We start from the raw sequence: 19,304 nt of genomic DNA, 5'->3' as shown, positions 1-19,304 counted from the left end.
CATGTGATGAAAAATAAAACAGTTATAACACAATTATCTTTTAGGTTATTTATCATGGGATAGTGCTTTAAGAGGTCATATGCTGCCCCCTAGCGGTCATAGGGCAACGGTGCAAAAACATCCAGCAAATGATTCTATTTAAATAACAAATACGTATTTATTGAAATGTTTACAGAGGTTAAAACATTGATGTATCGAAAACAAATCTTGGACATTCTCTGAAATGCTCAACCGAAACATCTGGCAATAACATCTGGTGCTCAAATTCTTTTCATCCCTATCTCCCTGCATCTGTATTACTAAATCGTCATTTTGAGATGAGCATGTCGATCCTTTTGATGATTTAAACTGCACTAGCTAAAAAATGAGAAAAAGTACAAACTGTAACAGTATAAAACTCACATTTTAAAGGTTTTTATGCACTTGAGTATTGCAGACCACTAATACAAAATGTTTCACACACACACTGCAGTTATCCAAAACTTTAAAGTAGGCCGAACTGTGGCATACAATTTTTTCAAATTGGCCTCAAGATTTTTGAACAGTAACAAAATTTTTCCTCGCTATTATAGAACAATCAGTAAGTGAAGCCGTGTATGATGTCCTTCACACCGAGGTCTTTCTGTTTCTCAGACACTAAGCTATGATAACTTTTACATAGTAGTCTCCCTTGCTCAGGCTCAGTGAAAGCAGCTTTGGAAAAAGCCACTTTATTCTGATCAACCTCCACACCATACGCTTGACAAAGCTGAGCGGTGTGCGATGTGTCTAAGGACAACAGTTGAGCCAGTCTGTCGAGTGGAAAGCTGCAGTTGCGGCTGCTGTATCCGTGGCTGTAGATCAGCAGTAGATCTCTACGACACATCACCAGGTGTCGGTGTAGCGCACAGGCCTGGAGAAAGTTCAGCCTCCGAGCCAATCGGAGCAGGCGGACAGGGTTTCTTTCCAAATAAGCTTGATTTATAGCAAGAGCGAGTGTGACAGACTGTGCTTTGCGTAGCCGCACTGGCAGTTCCATGATGTGCTGCAGGGTACTAGATGATCCTGAAGAAGAATATGGGTATGCATTAAAATATATTATATAGTTGCAATGCTGTACTCTAAAACCAACATGTATATATATATATATATATATATATATATATATATATATATATATATATATATATATATATATATATATATATACACACATATATATATATATATATATATATATATATATATATATATATATGTGTGTGTGTGTGTGTGTGTGTGTGTGTGTGTGTGTGTGTGTGTGTGTGTGTGTGTGTGTGTTGTATAAAAAGAATCTAAATTTTAGAAGAAATAAAAGCTGCAGAGAACAGAGATATTTTAGTCATTCGGCCCTTAAACCCAAACTCTCTCTTTGATACTGGTTGGTCTTATTGACTGATGCAGATTTCAGTGAAATTTGATTAAAAAAATAACCAATTAAATCAACAGAAAATAGCCACGGTTGTAAAGTGTGCCAGTATTCTCTAACACAAACGTACACAAACTTTAAATAGTAATGTGCAAAAATACCTGTCAATTTTAAACATTCTTGCTAAGGTTCCTCCATTGGAGTGACAGTGGCAGAGGAGTAAGTGGCCACCCTGTTACTGGAGGGTTGCAGGTTCGCATCTCATCTGTCGCAGTCGTTGTGTCCTTGGGCAAGAAACTTCACCCTACTTGCCTGCTACTTAGTGGTGGTCGGAGGGACCGGTGGTGCCTGTGTACAGCAGCCTCGCCTCTGTCAGTGCACCCCAGTGCAGCTGTGGCTCATCACCATCAGAGTGTGATTGAGATCAAGGGAAGGTGAAGTGTCTCGCCCCAGAACATGACGACTGACAGAGCCTAGGTTAGAACTGGCAACCCACTAATTACTGGATTAACTTAACCCCTGAGACACCATCACCTTAATATTTAGGTCTACCGTCTACCAACAACTAATGAAACAATTTTTTTTTGTCATGGCTCTGTTGTGTTTTGAACACCTAAGTAGGAAGTACTTAAAAAAACACATCCACTAACCTAAGTTGTAGAGCAAACCTAGAGCCTGAAACTCCTCCTGGTTTGGGTATGGTCCTGGTCCATTTGCGTAGCAGTCAAACAGCCAGCTCAAGTACTCCTGTAGGTGTGTATCATTGATGCGAGGATCATAAAGCCGCAAGGGTTCACCACAGAGACGATAAGAGGCATAGATGAGGAAGCGCACTGCCCGTTCTAAAATGGCCAAACATTCCAATCCAGACAGCCTCTGGACAATCATATCCTGTTTCACGCAGCGCAGCCGATCAAAGGCAAAGCTATACACCTGAAAGGAAAGCACAAGGTTGATGAAGATGTATTATGTAAGAATGATGTAAGAATGAGAAACGGAAATATTCATAAAACTAACAAAGCTTCTAACATTATGTATCTGCGAATTGCACTTTTGTCTATTTGAAATCTTTTAAAATCATCATTTACCAAATGTTTTGATTTTTTCTTGTTCTTCAACAAAGTCTTTCATGTATGAGAAGCATGTTGTACAGAACTTTTATAGCACAAGATCTTGGCCACTTAAAATTTATACTTTCTAAACAAAGTTCAACGAGCTAAAAAAAATAACAGATTTGCTTCTCGTGCTGAAAATAAGTCTCATCTTTATATTTTCTAAGTTTTGAAGATTTTTGATAACAAGTTTAAATTTAAGTTCTTATTCTAAAAAATAAGATTTACAGTAAACAGATGTGGTAATACTACTTGCCTCAGTCCATGGATTCAGAGAAGGAGAGGCAATAACAAAGTCAATAAGATAGTAGACGGTCTTCAGCAACACCTCAGGAGGTCGAAGGTCAGAGGACTTCATCGCATCTTTTCCAGCTGCTGGTCTGGAATATTCTTTGACAGCACGCGTTGGGTCCCCCCACGGCCTTCGATCTCTCTCTGTGCCTGGTACCATTTCAAAACGGTGAAGCCGGTTCTGAGCTTCACGGTCTCTCAGCTCTTGAATGGGACACATAGTCTGGCAGGTCCCTCTGGGTCCGGTCTCCTTTACGGGCTCTCTGAGGATCTGCTCTTCTTTCTCCACCTCTTTCTCTGGAGCTTTGCTTTTAGTCCGCCATTGTTTTTTGTTCCTCTGTCTCCACTGTCCACCTGATGGTCCATCACTCCTCTGTGACTGAGAGCTGGTCATGAAACAGTTTAATTATAATGGATCAATGTAAAATCAAATCTAAGTGAACAGATATTCTATGACAATAACCCCATGCAGACAAAATACGTTTGTCTGCATGAATGAATTGTTTTGTTTATTGTTCCAGACAGCAACAAATGTATTTGTCAAGCAGTTTAAAGAGCAAGTCACTCCAAATCACCATATTTTTGCTGATAAACTATATAAATGAGTGTCCAATTGTGCTGTAGACAAATGTAGTCAATAATTCGGCACTTTAGTGCATCTTAGTTAAAATTTAAATATTCTGCCTAAAACTGTCAGCGACGCACCGTCGTCAGGCAAAAACTCAGCACTGCATTTGAATTTAAATCTGCCATCGCTATTGGCTAAGAGGTACACTATCGCTGTGTCTCAATTCAGGGTCTGCATCCTTCGTCGGCTGGTTACGTCACAGCGCCGCGACTAGGCCTGTCCCAATTCGAAGACTCCTTCAAATGCAGTCGACGAATCCGGCCTTCTTTTCGCCTGAATGAAGGATGGGTCCGGTGTATCCTTCAATGGTTCACATTTCCCAAGATGCCTTGCGGGCCAGATGGCAGAACTTTTAAAAACAATGGCGGACAGTGAAGCGGGAGCTGTCGGAGAGGATTGCACATATAAATGTCAGTATAAACTTGAAAACTGTTAGGTTAAGGGCTTTTTGTGATACATGAACGTTATTTTAGTTTGAAATGTTACAGTAAAAGTGCTTGTATTGCAGTCTCGGCTCGTATGTTCGGCCGCTCGGTGTCGTACTTCTCCTGCTACGTTTTCCCCCTGATTTTAGTAGAAGTTTGTATTTTAGGGACAAAAGAGAAAACCACAGACTTTATTAAGCTTAGGGCGGAGATGGACAACATGATCACAGGAGCAAAGTATTCAGCGGATGTGGCATGGAGGTGTTATAACATCTCATATTTTAAGTTCAGTTTTTTCTGCGAAGACATGAAAGGAATAACCTGTTGTCCTCTTCTCTATCTTTTCTCTTCCTGTTTTTTTTCTCTTACATGTTTGTTAAGACTATTCTGGAGAAAATGGGCATCCAGGGGAAGGGGACAGCGATGACCAGCTTCTGGAGCTGATCAGGGAGGACATGAGGCTGCAGAGGGAGGCAGAGCAGCAGAGGGCACATGAGAGAAGGGAGAATTTTGACAGCTTTTTACTTTGCTAGAAAAAAATGGTTAACGATTAAACATGTACATATAAAAGAAATATCTAAATAAAATCAGTTCTGTATTAAACACTTGAATTTTATTTTTGTTTACAAATGTGAATTGTTTAATATTACTGGGTATCCGCTGGGTCTTGAAAAGTCTTAGAAGGTGATAAATCGGTTTTGGCCAAATGAAGACCCTTAGAAAGTATTAAAAACTATTATCACATCTTTGCTCGGGCTCAGCTTGTCGAAATTATTTTCTCTGAATTAGCTCTCTAACAGTCAACGAAATTATTAAAAAGCTAAATAAAACTTCGAGCTCCATCGTTTAAAGTTCCTTCTCCCTTCTGCTCAGGGGTTCCATGGTTGCTAGGCGACAGAACGTTCACGGAGGGAGTGGCGGGAATTCATGAAGGCTAGGCCTGTTCAAATTCACAGCCGTTAACATCCGGTCTACTCGGCGACTGAAGACCCAGCCCACGTCGGCCGAGTAAGCTGGGTCCTTCGAAGGATGCAGGCCCTGAATTGAGACACAGCGTATTATGTTAGATGATTACATTATGATGTCACAATGTCGTGAGTGTGTGTATTTGTTTAGAGGCTCCGCCCTCTCGGTCTGCTAGGCAACAGCATTTGATGCATTTTTCAAACAGGAAGTGGGAGTTGAGTAAGAATCTGGCAGGGGGTGACTTGCCCTTTAAGTAGCTATATCATTTTAAATTCCCAGTTGGTTCGTTAGTTTTAAACGTACTCATGCAGTTGTGTTAGTCATCTACAGACACGTCTTCGTTCCCCAGAAAATCCGAAGGATCTTTGAATGCGTTCATAAACCAGCTCAAAACTATTTTAACTTTTAAATAAGTTCGTCCATGTTCTCATGTTTATTCAACAAAAGACTCTGCCATGCCAGTAAATGTCTGCTAACAAAGCTCTCACTGAAGCTAGTGTTAATTTGAGTTAGCAAGCTAACAGCGAGAAAACATCGTTTATTTGTACCAAGCGTTTGTAGTGCGTTAGCAATTATCAAAAATACTCCAAGACAAATACTAATACGAACTTAAAAGGTTAACAAAAATAATTTTAAAAATTCAGTACTTACATGCGAGAAACTGTTTTGTGGCTCATGAGTCTCGTGAACAGGAATGTCGTCACGTCCGAGCAGCATCCGTTTGACGATTCGTCACATCCGAAACTGATGTTTCAAAATAAAACAATTTAAAGAAGTGTCAGGTCAAAAAGCACTTCCAAACATATAGAAATGTATCTTCACTCTCGCGTTTAATTTATTTGAAATACATCATAAAGACAAGCTGGAGACCTAAACAAGTATCACTGTAAGTTGGTGACTAATTCATAAAAGCAGATATTGATAATTCTGTAATACAAAACAGAATAAAGCTAAGATTGACCAAAGCCTCTTTGAAGAAGAAGATATCATTTCTATAGCACCTCTCAAGATAAAAATCACGAGGTGCTTCACAAAAACAAAAATAAAAAAGTAAAAATATAAAAAAGCATTTAGAAAATGTTAAAAAATATATTTAAAATGAGCAAAAATAGGCAATTGGGATTTAAAAGAAAAAATGTTAAGAAAGAGACAGAGTGAATAGGAAAGAGGGAAGTCAGTGGATCCTGAGGAAGGTGGAATAGGTGGGGAGAGCAGAATAAAGAGAGTGGTGAAGAAGGTCATACAAAAGCCAGCTTGAACAAGTGAGTCTTCAGCTGCTTTTTAAAGGAGTCCACTGAGTCCACTGATCTCAGGCTCAGGGGGAGAGAGTTCCAGAGTCTGGGGGCCACAGCAGCAAACGATCTGTCACCTTTGGTCTTTAGCCTGGTGCGCTGCACAACCAGTAGGCTTTGATCACTGGACCTCAGGGATCTGCTGGGGGTGTAGGGACTGAGAAGAGATGTAAGATGGTGCTTGTCCATGTAAGGCCCTATAGACCAGAACCAGGATCTTGAAATGAACCCTGAAGTTGACTGGCAGCCAGTGAAGCTGGAGGAGAAGCGGGGTGATGTGGGTGTTTGGAGGACTTGGTCAGAAGCCGAGCACAGGCATTCTGAACCACCTGCAGACGGTTCAGGGAGGTTCTGCTCAGACACGTGAAAAGAGAGTTACAGTAGTCTAAGCGTGAGGAGATGAAGGTGTGGATAACTGTCTCAAGTTCAGAGCGGGACAGAATGGGACTCAGCTTAGCAATGTTCCTGAGATGGAAGAAGGAAGAGCGAACAAGAGAACTGACTTGAGAATCCAGGGTGAGAGCTGGGTCAAAGGTCACGCCAAGATTCCTGACAGAAGGTTTGTGTGAGAAGCAAGCTGACCAAGAGAGTCTCTGACTTTGGGAACCAGCTTGTCTGAGGCACAGATGAGGATCTCAGTCTTATCTTCATTCAGCCGTAGAAAGCTCCCAGCCATCCAGGTTTTGATAGAATCTAAGCAGGTGTGTAACAGCTGCAGCTTAGACATCTCATGGGGCTTAAAGGAGATGTACAGTTGGAAGGGCTGCCTGCTGTCTCTCAAGCCTCTTCAAAGGTCTTTGAGGGCCTATTGCGATAACTGCACTGATACAGGCCAATACTATTAGCAAGTTTAAGATCAACCTCAGCGGTCGATATGCTCACTCCAGTCATTTTGAAAAGAAAGTTTTAAAATGTAATATTTGTAGGTCTGTTCCATTTGTTAGTTGATCACAAAAGAGCATAACTTTAAAATATGTTTCTGATCAGAAAAACACCAGTACAATTACTAATGTATACCAACTAAAACCAATAAAAAAAATTACTGCAGGGACATTGGTTTGCCTTTTGAGCTTTTATGCAAGTTTGGTGAAATCACTCTAGACTTGTAGTTTCCAAATAAATAGCTGCGTCAAAGCAATTTTTACTCATATTGACATATTCCATTATTATATCTCAATTATGGGCTTCATTTCTCTTAGAACAGTTTCATGAAAGTTAACCCCAATCATTTGTTGTTTCATTTCTTTATTAAATTACATCAGGCTGAAAAACTGCACAAGTTCTCCTACAACTGCAACAAAGTTAACATATACAAGGACATAAGACACAAAATCTATTTACACATCAGAGAAAATTAGTTAGGAACTGTGGGATTCCAAAGTACATGTATGGCATCTCCCATGCTGTGTGGTATTCTTCAATGTTTGAGGCAGAAGAGCTCGCGGGTTCTTGAGCTGCCCAGTTGCTCTTCCTCCATGGCCTGCTGAGAATAGACTGAATGGCGGCAAACCAATGACGAAAGCTCCTGCAGCTCAGAAAATGTTCTAAAAGGAACAAGAACACACCTGAGTATATGACGGCTACCTCCTCAAAGCATCTTTAGGTCCTCACTTAAATTAACTTATAAAAAGTGCTTTTAAAGGTGTGGAACACTGAAAAAGCATTTTTAATTATTATTTCTGATTATAATTGGTCACCAAGTATTTCATGCAGGCTGTACATGTAAATAGTCTCCTACACCCATCTCCAGCCTTAGCTTCTGATAGAAAATAGATGGTGAATGGCTAGGATTTGAAAAGACTGACAGGTCTACATCACTCAACATTCATGGACTCACGACAGGGAAGGCTGTTGTTTTAACATCCAGGAAACAGCAGACAAGATCCCAACTAGTAGAAGCTAACCATTAGCATTAGCAACTGCACTACACAGAAGAAAAACACTTCAGGCTTGTGTCATTTGTGGAGATAAAACATCCACGTTGCAAGTCAGTGGTAGAGTTGTGTGGCCGTTATCCAATTAGAGGCAAGATGTCAAAATATCAGCAAATGAGACTCCAAATCCTACTGTCTGCTGCAACTCTGTGCGACGGCAGACTTGTCGATGTTGAAACAAGCAATTCTGGGCTTGATTCTGCCCGGAGTACGGCTTTCAAGGCATTTATTACCAGAGACCACTGCAAATGTATTGATTAAACAATTTCCCACACCTTTACATCGTACAAGAAAATCATATCAGGTTGCGAGAAAGACACCACCAAATAGCACGTTTATGGATGTACCTACCCTGAAAGCTGCTGACTGATTTCCTTTGATTTTATTTTCATGTCTCTCAGACAATCCAAAGATGTGCTGTTCTCCATGGGGTCCCCCTGTGAGCACTCCAGCAACAGCGTCTCAGTTTCCTTCAGATAAGCCTCAGCTTTATCTAATGAGCAGAAATATTTATCAAACATGTATCATCAGTTTCTGATAAATGCACATGTACACAGGGGTTATTTCAAATAAAACAAAGACAGATTTTGATGACCTTCTGAGACATACAATTGAAGGGGAAATATTGGTTAGTTTACATCAGAGTTTTAATGTTTTTCACCACATTGACAATGAAAAAAAAAGAGAAATTTAAAAGTGCATATTTCTATGATGAAATCAAAAACTAGAAGAATCTACAATTGAAGATTGGCTTAATGAACTGAACTGTGTTGGAATATTTACAGTGTGAAGTGCCTTGAGATGACTCTTGTTGTGATTTGGCACTATATAAATAAACTTGAATTAAACTGAATAAAAAGTAACTTTTTGATTGCATCAAAAAACAGTCCAATCAAGACAAAGTTTACCAAAACTTCTGATACCTAGAAATTCCCTTCCGTCTCCATTAATGTAGAAATTCTTGATTGGTAGTTCATGACGTGTGGCATCAACAGCTGTTGCAAAACCCTTGTAGTTGTTTGTGAACTCTTTGGCTGCCTTGGCCACGGGCGTCAGTATCTCAATCTGATGAAAAAAAAAAATACATTAGAAGATTTTAACTGGTTACAAACACAGGATTTAAGCTTTTGGTTGATTAAATGGTTACATTTGCCAGGAGTAGAAGGACCGCTTTGCCTCACAATTATGAAACTGACTGAAACTATCTTGTTTCCCCAATGGTCTCCTTGATTATTCCCACATTAAAGCTAGGGTCAGCAACTTTACCTCGTGAAGCAAAGGAGGAGATTTTATATATTTTAAAAGGACCAGTAACAGTTGACATAATCTATATTATAAAGAAACCCACCACTATCAGATTGTTGGCATGTTGCTAGCAGGAGTCATTAGCCTATTTTTAGCCCATGTTAGCTCCGTGTAATAGTTTACATTTTATACTGACGTATCATTTAAGAAGGGATTAATTTACATCAGACACAAATGATGCATAAGCACCACATTCTGCGTATTCCTCCTATAATATATTTAATCTATATATAGTCCTTTGTTTGTTTGGTGCTGGGTTACAACACAACCAGTACTGGTTTAGGCCTCATTTAGACTAGGTGTAAAGAAAAAAAACACCACATTAATTCAAACTTTACACGCATTAAAGCGACGAACAAAAAATCAGAAGATGCTCTGACCTGCAAGTCCAACATCTCATTCATCAGCCTTCGTTTCTCTGCTAGAAGATATTGGCGTTTCTTTTCCTTGACCTCATTATGCAACCGCATCTCTTCTTGAATGCCTTGAAAGATTCGTTCCTCTGCCTCAGCCTTGAATTTGGTGGTATTATTCTCCATCTAGGAAAATAAACAATAAAAGGCACATTATAAGAGGAGCACAACAGACAAAGATACTGGTGTTTTATTGTGTTAATGAGCACTGATATAAAGCAGACGCTACATTAAAATGATTATCCCATTAAACCTTGGCTGTGAGGTAGGCAAGGAGGAATGTTTGCATTTCCACATTCTGCTTCTCAGTCTCGGGGTTTTTGTCAGGTTCTGCTGCAGTCTCAATCACCGTTTTATCTTTAAAGCACAGATGGAAGAGAACAAATGAATTCACGACCCAGTTTGAAAATAAAACACGTTACATGTAGGAGTTTGGTTTAGCTCACCTTTAATGACTGAAATATCAAAATCTGGTCGAAAGCAGTGACCATCTGAGAAAGTGGACTGCAGAATGCTTTTACCATGAAGTGAGGGACCAGTTTCACGTGACACTGTTGCTACAAGAAATGTAACATAATAGGAAAGTAGAAGAAAAACAAACAAGACTTTAGCAGTTTGATTCTTAGCTTTAATAATCATCCATCTGTCAGTAAGACAGGCATCTCAGTTGCTACTGAGGTGCACTTGTTCAGGCTGGCTTTTGCGTGACCTTTATCATCACCCTCTCCTTATTCTGCTCTTTCTACCTATTCCACTTTTCCTGGGATCCACTGATTTCCCTCTTTCCTATTCATTTTCTCCTTTCCTTTAATCACAATTTTGTTTTTTTCTCATTTGAAATATATATTTTAAATCATTTTAAAAAAATTATATTTTAAATTCTTTGTTTTTGTGAAGCGCCTCATGATTTTTTTTTATCTTGAGGTGGTATACAGGTGCTGGCCAGTAAATTAGAATATCATCAAAAGGTTGAAAATATTTCAGTAATTCCATTCAAAACGTGAAACTTGTACATTATATTCATGCAATGCACACAGACCAATGTATTTCCAATGTTCATTACATTTAAATTTGATATTCATAAGTGACAACTAATGAAAACTCCAAATTTGGTATCTCAAAAAATTAGAATATTCTGAAAAGGCTGAATATAGAAGACACCTGCTGCCACTCTAATCAGCTGATTTACTCAAAACACCTGCAAAGGCCTTTAAAAGGTCCCTCAGTCTTGTTTTGAAGGCACCACAATCATGGGGAAGACTTCTGACTTAACAGCTGTCCAAAAGACAATCATTGACACCTTGCACAAGGAGGGCAAGACACAAAAGGTGATTGCTAAAGAAGCTGGCTGTTCGCAGAGCTCTGTGTCCAAGCACATTAACAGACAGGCGAAGGGACGGAAAAAATGTGGTAGAAAAAAGTGTACAAGCTCTAGGGATAACCGCACCCTGCAGAGAATTGTGACGACAAACCCATTCAAAAATGTGGGGGAGATCCACAAAGAGTGGACTGCAGCTGGAGTCAGCGCTTCAAGAACCACCACGAGGAGACTCATGACAGACATGGGATTCAGGTGTCGCATTCCGTGTGTCAAGCCACTCTTGAACAAGAAACAGCGCAAGAAGCGTCTCGCCTGGGCCAAGGACAAAAAGGACTGGACTGATGCTGAGTGGTCCAAAGTTATGTTTTCTGATGAAAGCAAGTTCTGCATTTCCTTTGGAAATCAAGGACCCAGAGTCTGGAGGAAGAGCGGAGAAGCACAGAATCCACGTTGCATGAGGTCCAGTGTAAAGTTTCCACCGTCAGTGATGGTGTGGGGTGCCATGTCATCTGCCGGTGTTGGCCCACTCTGTTTCCTGAGGTCCAGGGTCAATGCAGCCGTCTACCAGGAAGTTTTAGAGCACTTCATGCTTCCTGCTGCTGACCAACTTTATGGGGATGCAGACTTCACCTTTCAACAGGACTTGGCACCTGCACACAGTGCCAAAACCACCAGCACCTGGTTCAAGGACCATGGTATCCCTGTCCTTGATTGGCCAGCAAACTCGCCTGACCTTAACCCCATAGAAAATCTATGGGGTATTGTGAAGCGGAGGATGCAATACGCTAGACCCAACAATGCAGAGGAGCTGAAGACGACTATCAGAGCAACCTGGGCTCTCATAACACCTGAGCAGTGCCACAGACTGATCGAGTCCATGCCACGCCGCATTACTGCAGTTATTGAGGCAAAAGGAGCCCCGACTAAGTATTGAGTGCTATACATGCACATTCTTTTCATGTTCATTCTTTTCAGTTGGCCAACATTAGAGAAACAAACATTTTTTCATTGGCCTTTAGAATATTCTAATTTTCTGAGATACCAGATTTGATGTTTTCATTGGTTGTCACCTATAAATATCAAAATTAAACGTAATAAACATCGGAAATACATTGGTCTGTGTGCATTGCATGAATATAATGTACAAGTTTCACGTTTTGAATGGAATTACTGAAATATTTTCAACCTTTTGATGATATTCTAATTTACTGGCCAGCACCTGTATAAAAGATTGTATTCTTTTTTCTTTTCTCAGTCTTTTCATTTAACAATATGAAATGAGAAACACACTCAAAGCAATCACAAGAAGTACTCACACTCTGCTGCGAGTGCCTGAGCAGGCATTGAGCGTCTTGGTGGTGTCCCGACCTTTGTTTTTACAAAAGTGGGTTTAGGTGAAGAAGGCCGCTGAGGCACAGCAAACGAATCAGTCAGGGAATTAGTCTGCAAATGTAAAAATAGATGTGGCAACAAACATGAAGGAATGACAGTGAAATGCAAACCAAATAATTAAACAACTTTAAGCTAGATAAATACATAAACTTCACATAAAATACAGTAACCTTGGTTCATATGCAAAGTTAAAAACAGCAATAATTATGTGTTGATTTCTACATAAGAGATTGAAGAAAATGAGCATTACCTTTGAGAGAGATGCCTTTTCAGAAGGTTGTAGATACCGAGACCTGACTGCACTGCCACTGGCTACAGATTGATAAAAACAAAAGTCACATTTTTTTTTAAATAAGAGTTGTTGCCCCTAAAACAGGGAGTGAAGTATAGAAATAAACACATTTTCTGATTAGATATGTGTGGTGGCTTTACTGATCTGAAAAATATAACAATCTAGGGCTGCACAATATATCGAAAAATTATCGTCATCGCGATAACAGGACGTGCGATAGGCCCATCGCAAAACACGGCAAAACTGTGATAAATGTTTGGTTCAAACATTTCCATCCGTGTCATACATCAGCTTTTTGTAAACCAGCTCTGTTTTTTACGCTGAGGTATTATTTGACCAATCAAATGTAGCCCTTCTGAAATGCGGCCAGTCAGATGGGTCCGTTCAGGTAATACGCCTGTCCCCTGCATAGACCCTTTTGGAAAGCAACACCCGAACAGAGTTTGCGGCGCTGTTCCCTTGTTTGTCATGCTGACTCAGAGCAACGAACGCACTTTGTGCTGATGTTTCTGGATTCAGCGCTGCTTTCAAATGTGAACATGAGTCCGCTCGGTGTCGTTAATCATTTTTACTGGGCTGACTCCGACACGTGCTGGTGAACCAACCCACCTTCATGTCGCTAGTGTTAGCCCCAGGCTCCGGTTAGCTTCCAGCTAAAAGGCTACAGCAATCTCCTCCCAGTCCCACCCTGCTAAAGAGGGCCTGGAAAAGTTCCCCCACACATCAAAGTGATTTTTCATTTATGAGCTTTTATAACCTTCTTAATCAGGATAGTTGATTTGCTGCTGCACATAAACTGTCAGTCAGAAGCTCTGCTAGCCGGTTATCTTAAGAGGAGCTAGTTCAATTTGTTAGCTTGTTATCAGAATCATAGTTGCAGTTTCATCATCTGAGCTGCTTTTTAAGATCTAGGTAAACTTGTTCAATTTGGAGTTAAAAACAAACGTTTTCATATATTTTCCATGTAGTTTTTTTTTTGCCAGTTCCTCTTCTGAAAGGTAGACAATTGTTTTTCTCTTTCCCTAAAAAAATCTTAATATTCTCCTAGTTTGGCCCAGCACAGATCACTTCCCAATTACAGCAACAGCCTTATATCATAACCACATAAGTGGAGAAAATGTTCAGTAGCAATGAGAGAATTTGCTGTTGCATTTAAGTGATGTTAACTATTATTTAACATTTAAAGTTATTTTATGATTTTTTTTATTTATTCAAAAACTCTGGTAAGGGATGTTTTTCTGTATTTGGAGCATCAGAAAAAGTTTTATGGTGGAGGTGATGTTTTAAAGTCACTGAGAAACTGCATGCATGCAGTTTGTTGTATTGCTGCTAATACAGTAGCAGGTGCAGCTGCATATTTTTGCAATAAAATTGGTATGTTCATTTATCGTGAGTAATATCGATATCGCAATATTAAGCACTGTTATCAAATATCGCAGGTTTTCCTAATATCGTGCAGCCCTATAACAATCCATCTGAAATATATGTGGAAACTTGCATTTAACGGTTTTCATCCCATTTCCACTGTTGTTGGCTTTGTTTGAAGCATTTCCACTTTTTGTGCTGAAAAAAAAAGCAGAATTACATCACTGATCAACTATGTAGTGTAGTGGGGCAATGGCACTAACGTGATATGAATATGCCGATCTATTATCTGCTGGAGAGGTTTTTGTGTTGCCAGATCTCATGATTGGTACAGTTCTGACGTACGTGTGTGTGTGTGTGTGTGTGTGTGTGTGTGTGTGTGTGTGTGTGTGTGTGTGTGTGTGTGTGTGTGTGTGTGTGTGTGTGTGTGTGTGTGTGTGTGTGTGTGTGTGTGTGTGTGTGTGTGTGTGTGTGTGTGTGTGTGTGTGTGTGTGTGTGTGTGTGTGTGTGTGTGTGTGTGTGTGTGTGTGTGTGTGTGTGTGTGTGTGTGTGTGTGTGTGTACACCTGGGCTCAGCTGGAGGCATTGAGCTGCAGGTGTTGCCTTTTCATTCAACATGGCTCCACTGTTGACTAAACACTCAACTTACCACACCCGAGTACATATCTCTTTACATTTTAATACATTTTCTGTACATTCCAATTTAGTCTGTTTCATTGCTATGCATGTAGAGCCATTTTATGTCTTCAACTATATTCTTTTTGCTATAAGAGCTGTGTAACACTTACATTTCTCCTCCGTGGGACAATAACGGTATATTCTATTCTGATAAATTAACAGGGTTAACTAATTTCTCCCCTTTTTCAAGTTTGTATAAAACTTGTATTCTTTTTTTTCCCTTAATTTCTGTTCGATCATTGATCTTGCTGGCTTTACTAGCCTTGTTGGCTAGTTGCTGACACTACATGTGAAGTTTATATGATGTAGCGTACTTAAACTTGTAATTAATCAATAAATAAAATTATTATCTCATAACTGGTGTTGGGCACGGAGATCAACTTAGATTTGAGATACAGTACTTGTAGTTTTCCATAATTTATCGATTAAAAACCACGATGATTCAAACTGAGCAAAGCTAACGAACTACATAGTGTTGGTTCCGCTCCATTGTTCCCTTGAGATTAAATGACTCGATGTTCGGTCAGTTATTCACCCACATGAGAATAAAAATAAATATCTGCTACCTTTTCGTATCAGAAGAAGCGTTAGAAAAAGAGCTCGGCATAGCCGATTTTCTTCTTGAAGCCATATTTTTTGAAGCAAACCGCCTGTACACCGGCTCCAAAATCCGAAAGAAACAAAGTACAATAATGTGGTTCCGCTTCTCTTTTTCTTCGTAAGATGTTTCGGGCTGAGCTGAGGCTTTCAAAACACAATGACAGGTCGACCACACACACCAACTCGGTAGATCTGTCACCCTTTTGTCCTCACCGGCCTCATTACCCATAACAAGGACCAGCCGGTGTCCAATCACCACGCCCTCAGAATCCGGTGTGTCGGTACAACTCCCGTCTTCTGTCCTCCACAATATTTACTGCCATCTAGCGAACTCATGACACAATGAAATTCAATGTCCCGCAAAAGATTGTTCATAAAATAATTTAAACGAACAAACGCCACCAATTAGATAGCAGGGATTTATAATTAAAAAAAATAAAAAGAGGAAATTTCCTTTCATGAAAAGTATGCAATTTGGTTTTAAATGCATCGTTATTTAATTTTCTAAAGTAAATATATTTTCTTTTTTTTAATAATAGAAGAATTTGGCCTTCATCAAGTTTGGGTTAGGGTTCTTTCATTTTTAAATTATTACAAGCTACACTCAAAACACAGAAACTATTTCGTTTTTTCATGTTTTTTTATTTTTCTGAAGTCTGTATAGCTGTTAAAACAGTCCCCTGCTGACACAGTCCCATGTTATTACAGCAAATTTAAAAATAATAAATAAAAGAAATGACAGTTTAAAATTTTCCAAGAACACAGTGTTCACATTTTCTAACAAATTTCATTTTTGATTCTTAAAATCACAGGATTGTTCCATTCCATTACGACTTTGACTACTTATACATCTGATAATTGTTTATAATAATAATAATAATAATAATAATAATAATAATAATAATAATAATAATAATAATTATTATTATTATTATTATTATTATTATTATTATTATTATTATTATTATTATTATTATTATTATTATAACTAACATAGATTGAAGTACTTTTCCAATATTCGGAATACATTTTGAAGTGTTTTGCCTGTTCCCTGTGACCCTGTATGGATAAGCAAGCATGGAACATTGATGCATGGATGGTGTTTTGTGCACTCAAAGACTACAGTTGATCTGCTAACCACTAGGTGGGTGTAAGGGTCTGCACTCACTAAATAAAGACATGTGAAGATAATCTATGCTAAATTTGTGAAATATTTAGAGCTGTAAAAATGTTTTAATAATAGAATAGAATAGAATAGAATAGAATAGAATAGAATAGAATAGAATAGTGCAATGCAGAGTGCAAGTGGAACAACAACTGTGAAATCACAAAAGCAGCAAGGATGCAAAAACTGCTTACTGGTTTTGCAGGGAGCAGTAGTGGTTATGGAGTCTAGCAGGTCTTGGGCAGAAGGATCTATGCAGCAGTCTGCCACTGAAGTAGCTCTCCAGTTCCACATCATCCTCATGCAAAGAATGGAGACATTGTCTAAAGTTGTGTGTACACGGGTAATGCAATTACACAAATGTTTGAATCACTTTAATATGTTTTTTCCTTGGCTTGAGTCAAGATAATAGAAGATAAAAACAAATAAACTGACAAGAAGCACCCTAATATAATGAAAAAAGTAGGACAAACTCTACCCTGCATGTGTGCATCTGTATCTTGTATATGTGGCTTTCTACTTAGTGAGTTCTCGAATGAACTTTAGTGGTGGGTTGTGTGTCTTATGGATGCTGATCCCACCTGCTTAAGCCACTCCTGGACAATAGGTAGGACAACAGGAATTGGATGGGTGTGGTACTGGATGGTAAACAAACAGAATCTCCTGTCCTACTTTTCTTTAAGAAAAAAAGAGAGAGAAAACTGCAAAGCTAGCATCAAAGTCTAAGGAAACGAATCGCTAGGGAGACTAAAGACACATTAAAATGTGTCTTCATTTTGTAATATTAGAAAACTGTAACCATAATTATTATATAATGTAGGATTTTGAGTCTCACTTTTCTTGATCTTTATATAACAATGAATTCCTGTCTGTATTTATGCATGCCTCCTGTGATGGGCTAACATTAGCAGACGGTAAAGGCTGAGTCTTGGTGTACCCCCACCCCCCAGACTAATAAAACTTTGAATCACTCTGATGTCTGTCTGCATGCTTGCTATCTGTCTCTCACCACCAGGCAATGCCAGGCTTAGGACCAACAGCTCTACTGAAATAAAAAGGGAGGCATCTGCAGAACACATTGTTTTAGGTTTCTTGTTAAACGTAAAAAGATATTTTATTTGACTGTTTTTGAAGTAAACCTGTAAGCTCCACTTTCTGACTGAAAACATGAAATGAAAGAACCAGAAGTGCACGTTGAAAGACATCATTAGGAGACATTAACAGACTGAATAAGAGTCATTGTCTCTCTGCGGATTCCACCTCTCTCACCTTTTTCTCTCCTCCGAAACTCTGACGTCTAATAGAGACTTTTTTATCTTCGCGTGACCTCACTGATACTCCGCTTTACTTACTGAAGACAGGAATAAAAGTGGGGAAAGGCAGGTTTATTAAAAGTTGTAATAAAGAAAAACTCATCTCTGCTGCTGCACAGTGGTGCACTTGGTAGCACTAATGCCTCGCTGCAAAACAAACACGGGTTAAAATCCTGTCTGCAGCCTAGAGTTTGCACGCTCATCCCATGTATGCGTGGGTTTTCCCTGGGTACTCTAGTTTCTTCCCACAGGCCAAATACATGTTGGGTTAAAAGCTGTTGGATAAAACTGTCCAAAATGCAAATAAACATAAACCCTGTTCTTCCTTTTTTGAGGGAAGCTGTTACTCATCACCTTCTCTCCCTGTCTGGTCCACGTAGACCACCAGGAATGCCTCAAACACACATCGTCTCTTACAATTCAAACAATGATCAGTGTGGAGGATTCTTTAGATGTATTTCCTCGAGTTCATTTCCTCAGATTTGTAATATAGCAGAGTGTTTCCTTCCTTCTTGAGCAGGTTTTAGCTACCTCAGCTCTTCGGGACAGAGGGGTGTTTGATTTCCACTGTTAGCTTTTGTCTCTGTGAGCTTTTCTTACAGAGAGAAGCTAAAGAAGAGTAAGCTAGGAGATTTTTATCCTCTCTCTCTGTTAGCTGTAGTGTGTTAGCAATCACACTTCCTGGGTCTCTCCACAACATGTAACAGCGAGAGTTTTTGTCCTGTCCAAATCTCAAAAGGTGCATCATCCTTTCACATTACTGTAAAATGTAATTTAGATGTAAAAGGATGATATAATTACTGTTTTAGTAGCTGTTGTCTACGAAAGATTCAGTCCAGAGATGATCTGCTGATTTCCTCACTCAGGCTGTTTTCATGGCATTAAGGACAACAGAAAACACAAAAATAGCACAAAGACAAAAATAATCTTGTTTTCAATTAAACAAACAATTCAGAAATTACAAACCTGAGAGAAATTCAGAACTAACAGGAGATTATTGTTTGCTAAGGACCAACAGACCTGCTAGATTGTCCGTTAGGCTTCACGTTGTGACTAAAAGGTTAAGAATAAACCCATCACATAACTCTAATCTATAAAATTCTGAGTTCTGGCCAGGAAGACAGGATTATTAATATTACCAATACATGAAGTTAGTAAATTAATTTCAGATGGGAAAACATGTCGTGCTACTAACAAACATTTGCTAATAACTAAAGTCCTCGTCTGTATTTTCCATGCTTTGCTCATGCCCACAACGTGCTGATTTGTAAGTTGTGTGTTTTTTTTAAAGAGGAACAAAGGTTGTTAATATGTTCACATAATCACTAACCAGTGGTCATTCACACAAAGTCAAGTGATTTAGGAAAGTCTTTTCACTTGAGTCTTTTATAATATAAAGATATTTAGTGGAGCTGGTTGAATCCTG

General features: G+C 39.1%; 2 protein-coding genes across 3 annotated transcripts; both read right to left on the bottom strand.

The window, feature by feature from the left end:
- Nucleotides 1–137: 137 nt before the first annotated feature.
- Nucleotides 138–5,562, bottom strand: sac3d1 (SAC3 domain containing 1). The gene is made up of 4 exons (XM_015971422.3): nt 5,461–5,562; nt 2,756–3,176; nt 2,038–2,320; nt 138–1,044 (listed from the first exon to the last, which is right to left on the bottom strand). The coding sequence occupies exons 1-4, from the start codon at nt 5,484–5,486 to the stop codon at nt 578–580; spliced, it is 1,197 nt and encodes a 398-aa protein (XP_015826908.3). The 5' UTR covers nt 5,487–5,562; the 3' UTR covers nt 138–577.
- A 1,767-nt stretch (nt 5,563–7,329) lies between these two features.
- On the bottom strand, nt 7,330–15,648 carry haus8 (HAUS augmin like complex subunit 8). Of its 2 annotated transcripts, none has more exons than XM_070553923.1 (10): nt 15,367–15,648; nt 14,253–14,321; nt 12,717–12,774; nt 12,391–12,517; nt 10,200–10,304; nt 10,007–10,110; nt 9,721–9,879; nt 8,959–9,100; nt 8,387–8,528; nt 7,330–7,645 (listed from the first exon to the last, which is right to left on the bottom strand). In XM_070553923.1, the coding sequence occupies exons 1-10, from the start codon at nt 15,627–15,629 to the stop codon at nt 7,519–7,521; spliced, it is 1,296 nt and encodes a 431-aa protein (XP_070410024.1). In that variant the 5' UTR covers nt 15,630–15,648; the 3' UTR covers nt 7,330–7,518. The 2 variants fall into 2 exon arrangements, with proteins under 2 accessions (XP_070410024.1, XP_070410023.1); XM_070553922.1 differs by having other exon boundaries at nt 10,200–10,310; nt 15,367–15,647.
- Between the last annotated feature and the right edge of the window lie 3,656 nt (nt 15,649–19,304).

This window comes from Nothobranchius furzeri, chromosome 8, assembly GCF_043380555.1.
Source record: "Nothobranchius furzeri strain GRZ-AD chromosome 8, NfurGRZ-RIMD1, whole genome shotgun sequence".
NCBI classification, from domain to species: Eukaryota; Metazoa; Chordata; class Actinopteri; order Cyprinodontiformes; family Nothobranchiidae; genus Nothobranchius; species Nothobranchius furzeri.
This window is presented reverse-complemented; position numbering and strand designations above follow the sequence as displayed.

Excerpts from the sequence above, each read along its gene's own strand:
- sac3d1 (XM_015971422.3), bottom strand. The coding sequence starts at position 5,486 with ATGAGCCACAAAACAGTTTCTCGCAT. Across the intron at positions 3,177-5,460 it reads CACAAAACAGTTTCTCGCAT|CTCTCAGTCACAGAGGAGTG; the intron begins GTAAGTACTGAA and ends TTTCATGACCAG. Across the intron at positions 1,045-2,037 it reads AGGTTTGCTCTACAACTTAG|GATCATCTAGTACCCTGCAG; the intron begins GTTAGTGGATGT and ends ATTCTTCTTCAG.
- haus8 (XM_070553922.1), bottom strand. The coding sequence starts at position 15,629 with ATGGGTAATGAGGCCGGTGAGGACAAAAGGGTGACAGATCTACCGAGT. Across the intron at positions 10,111-10,199 it reads TGATATTTCAGTCATTAAAG|ATAAAACGGTGATTGAGACT; the intron begins GTGAGCTAAACC and ends TGTGCTTTAAAG. Across the intron at positions 8,529-8,958 it reads AGACGGAAGGGAATTTCTAG|ATAAAGCTGAGGCTTATCTG; the intron begins GTATCAGAAGTT and ends TCTGCTCATTAG.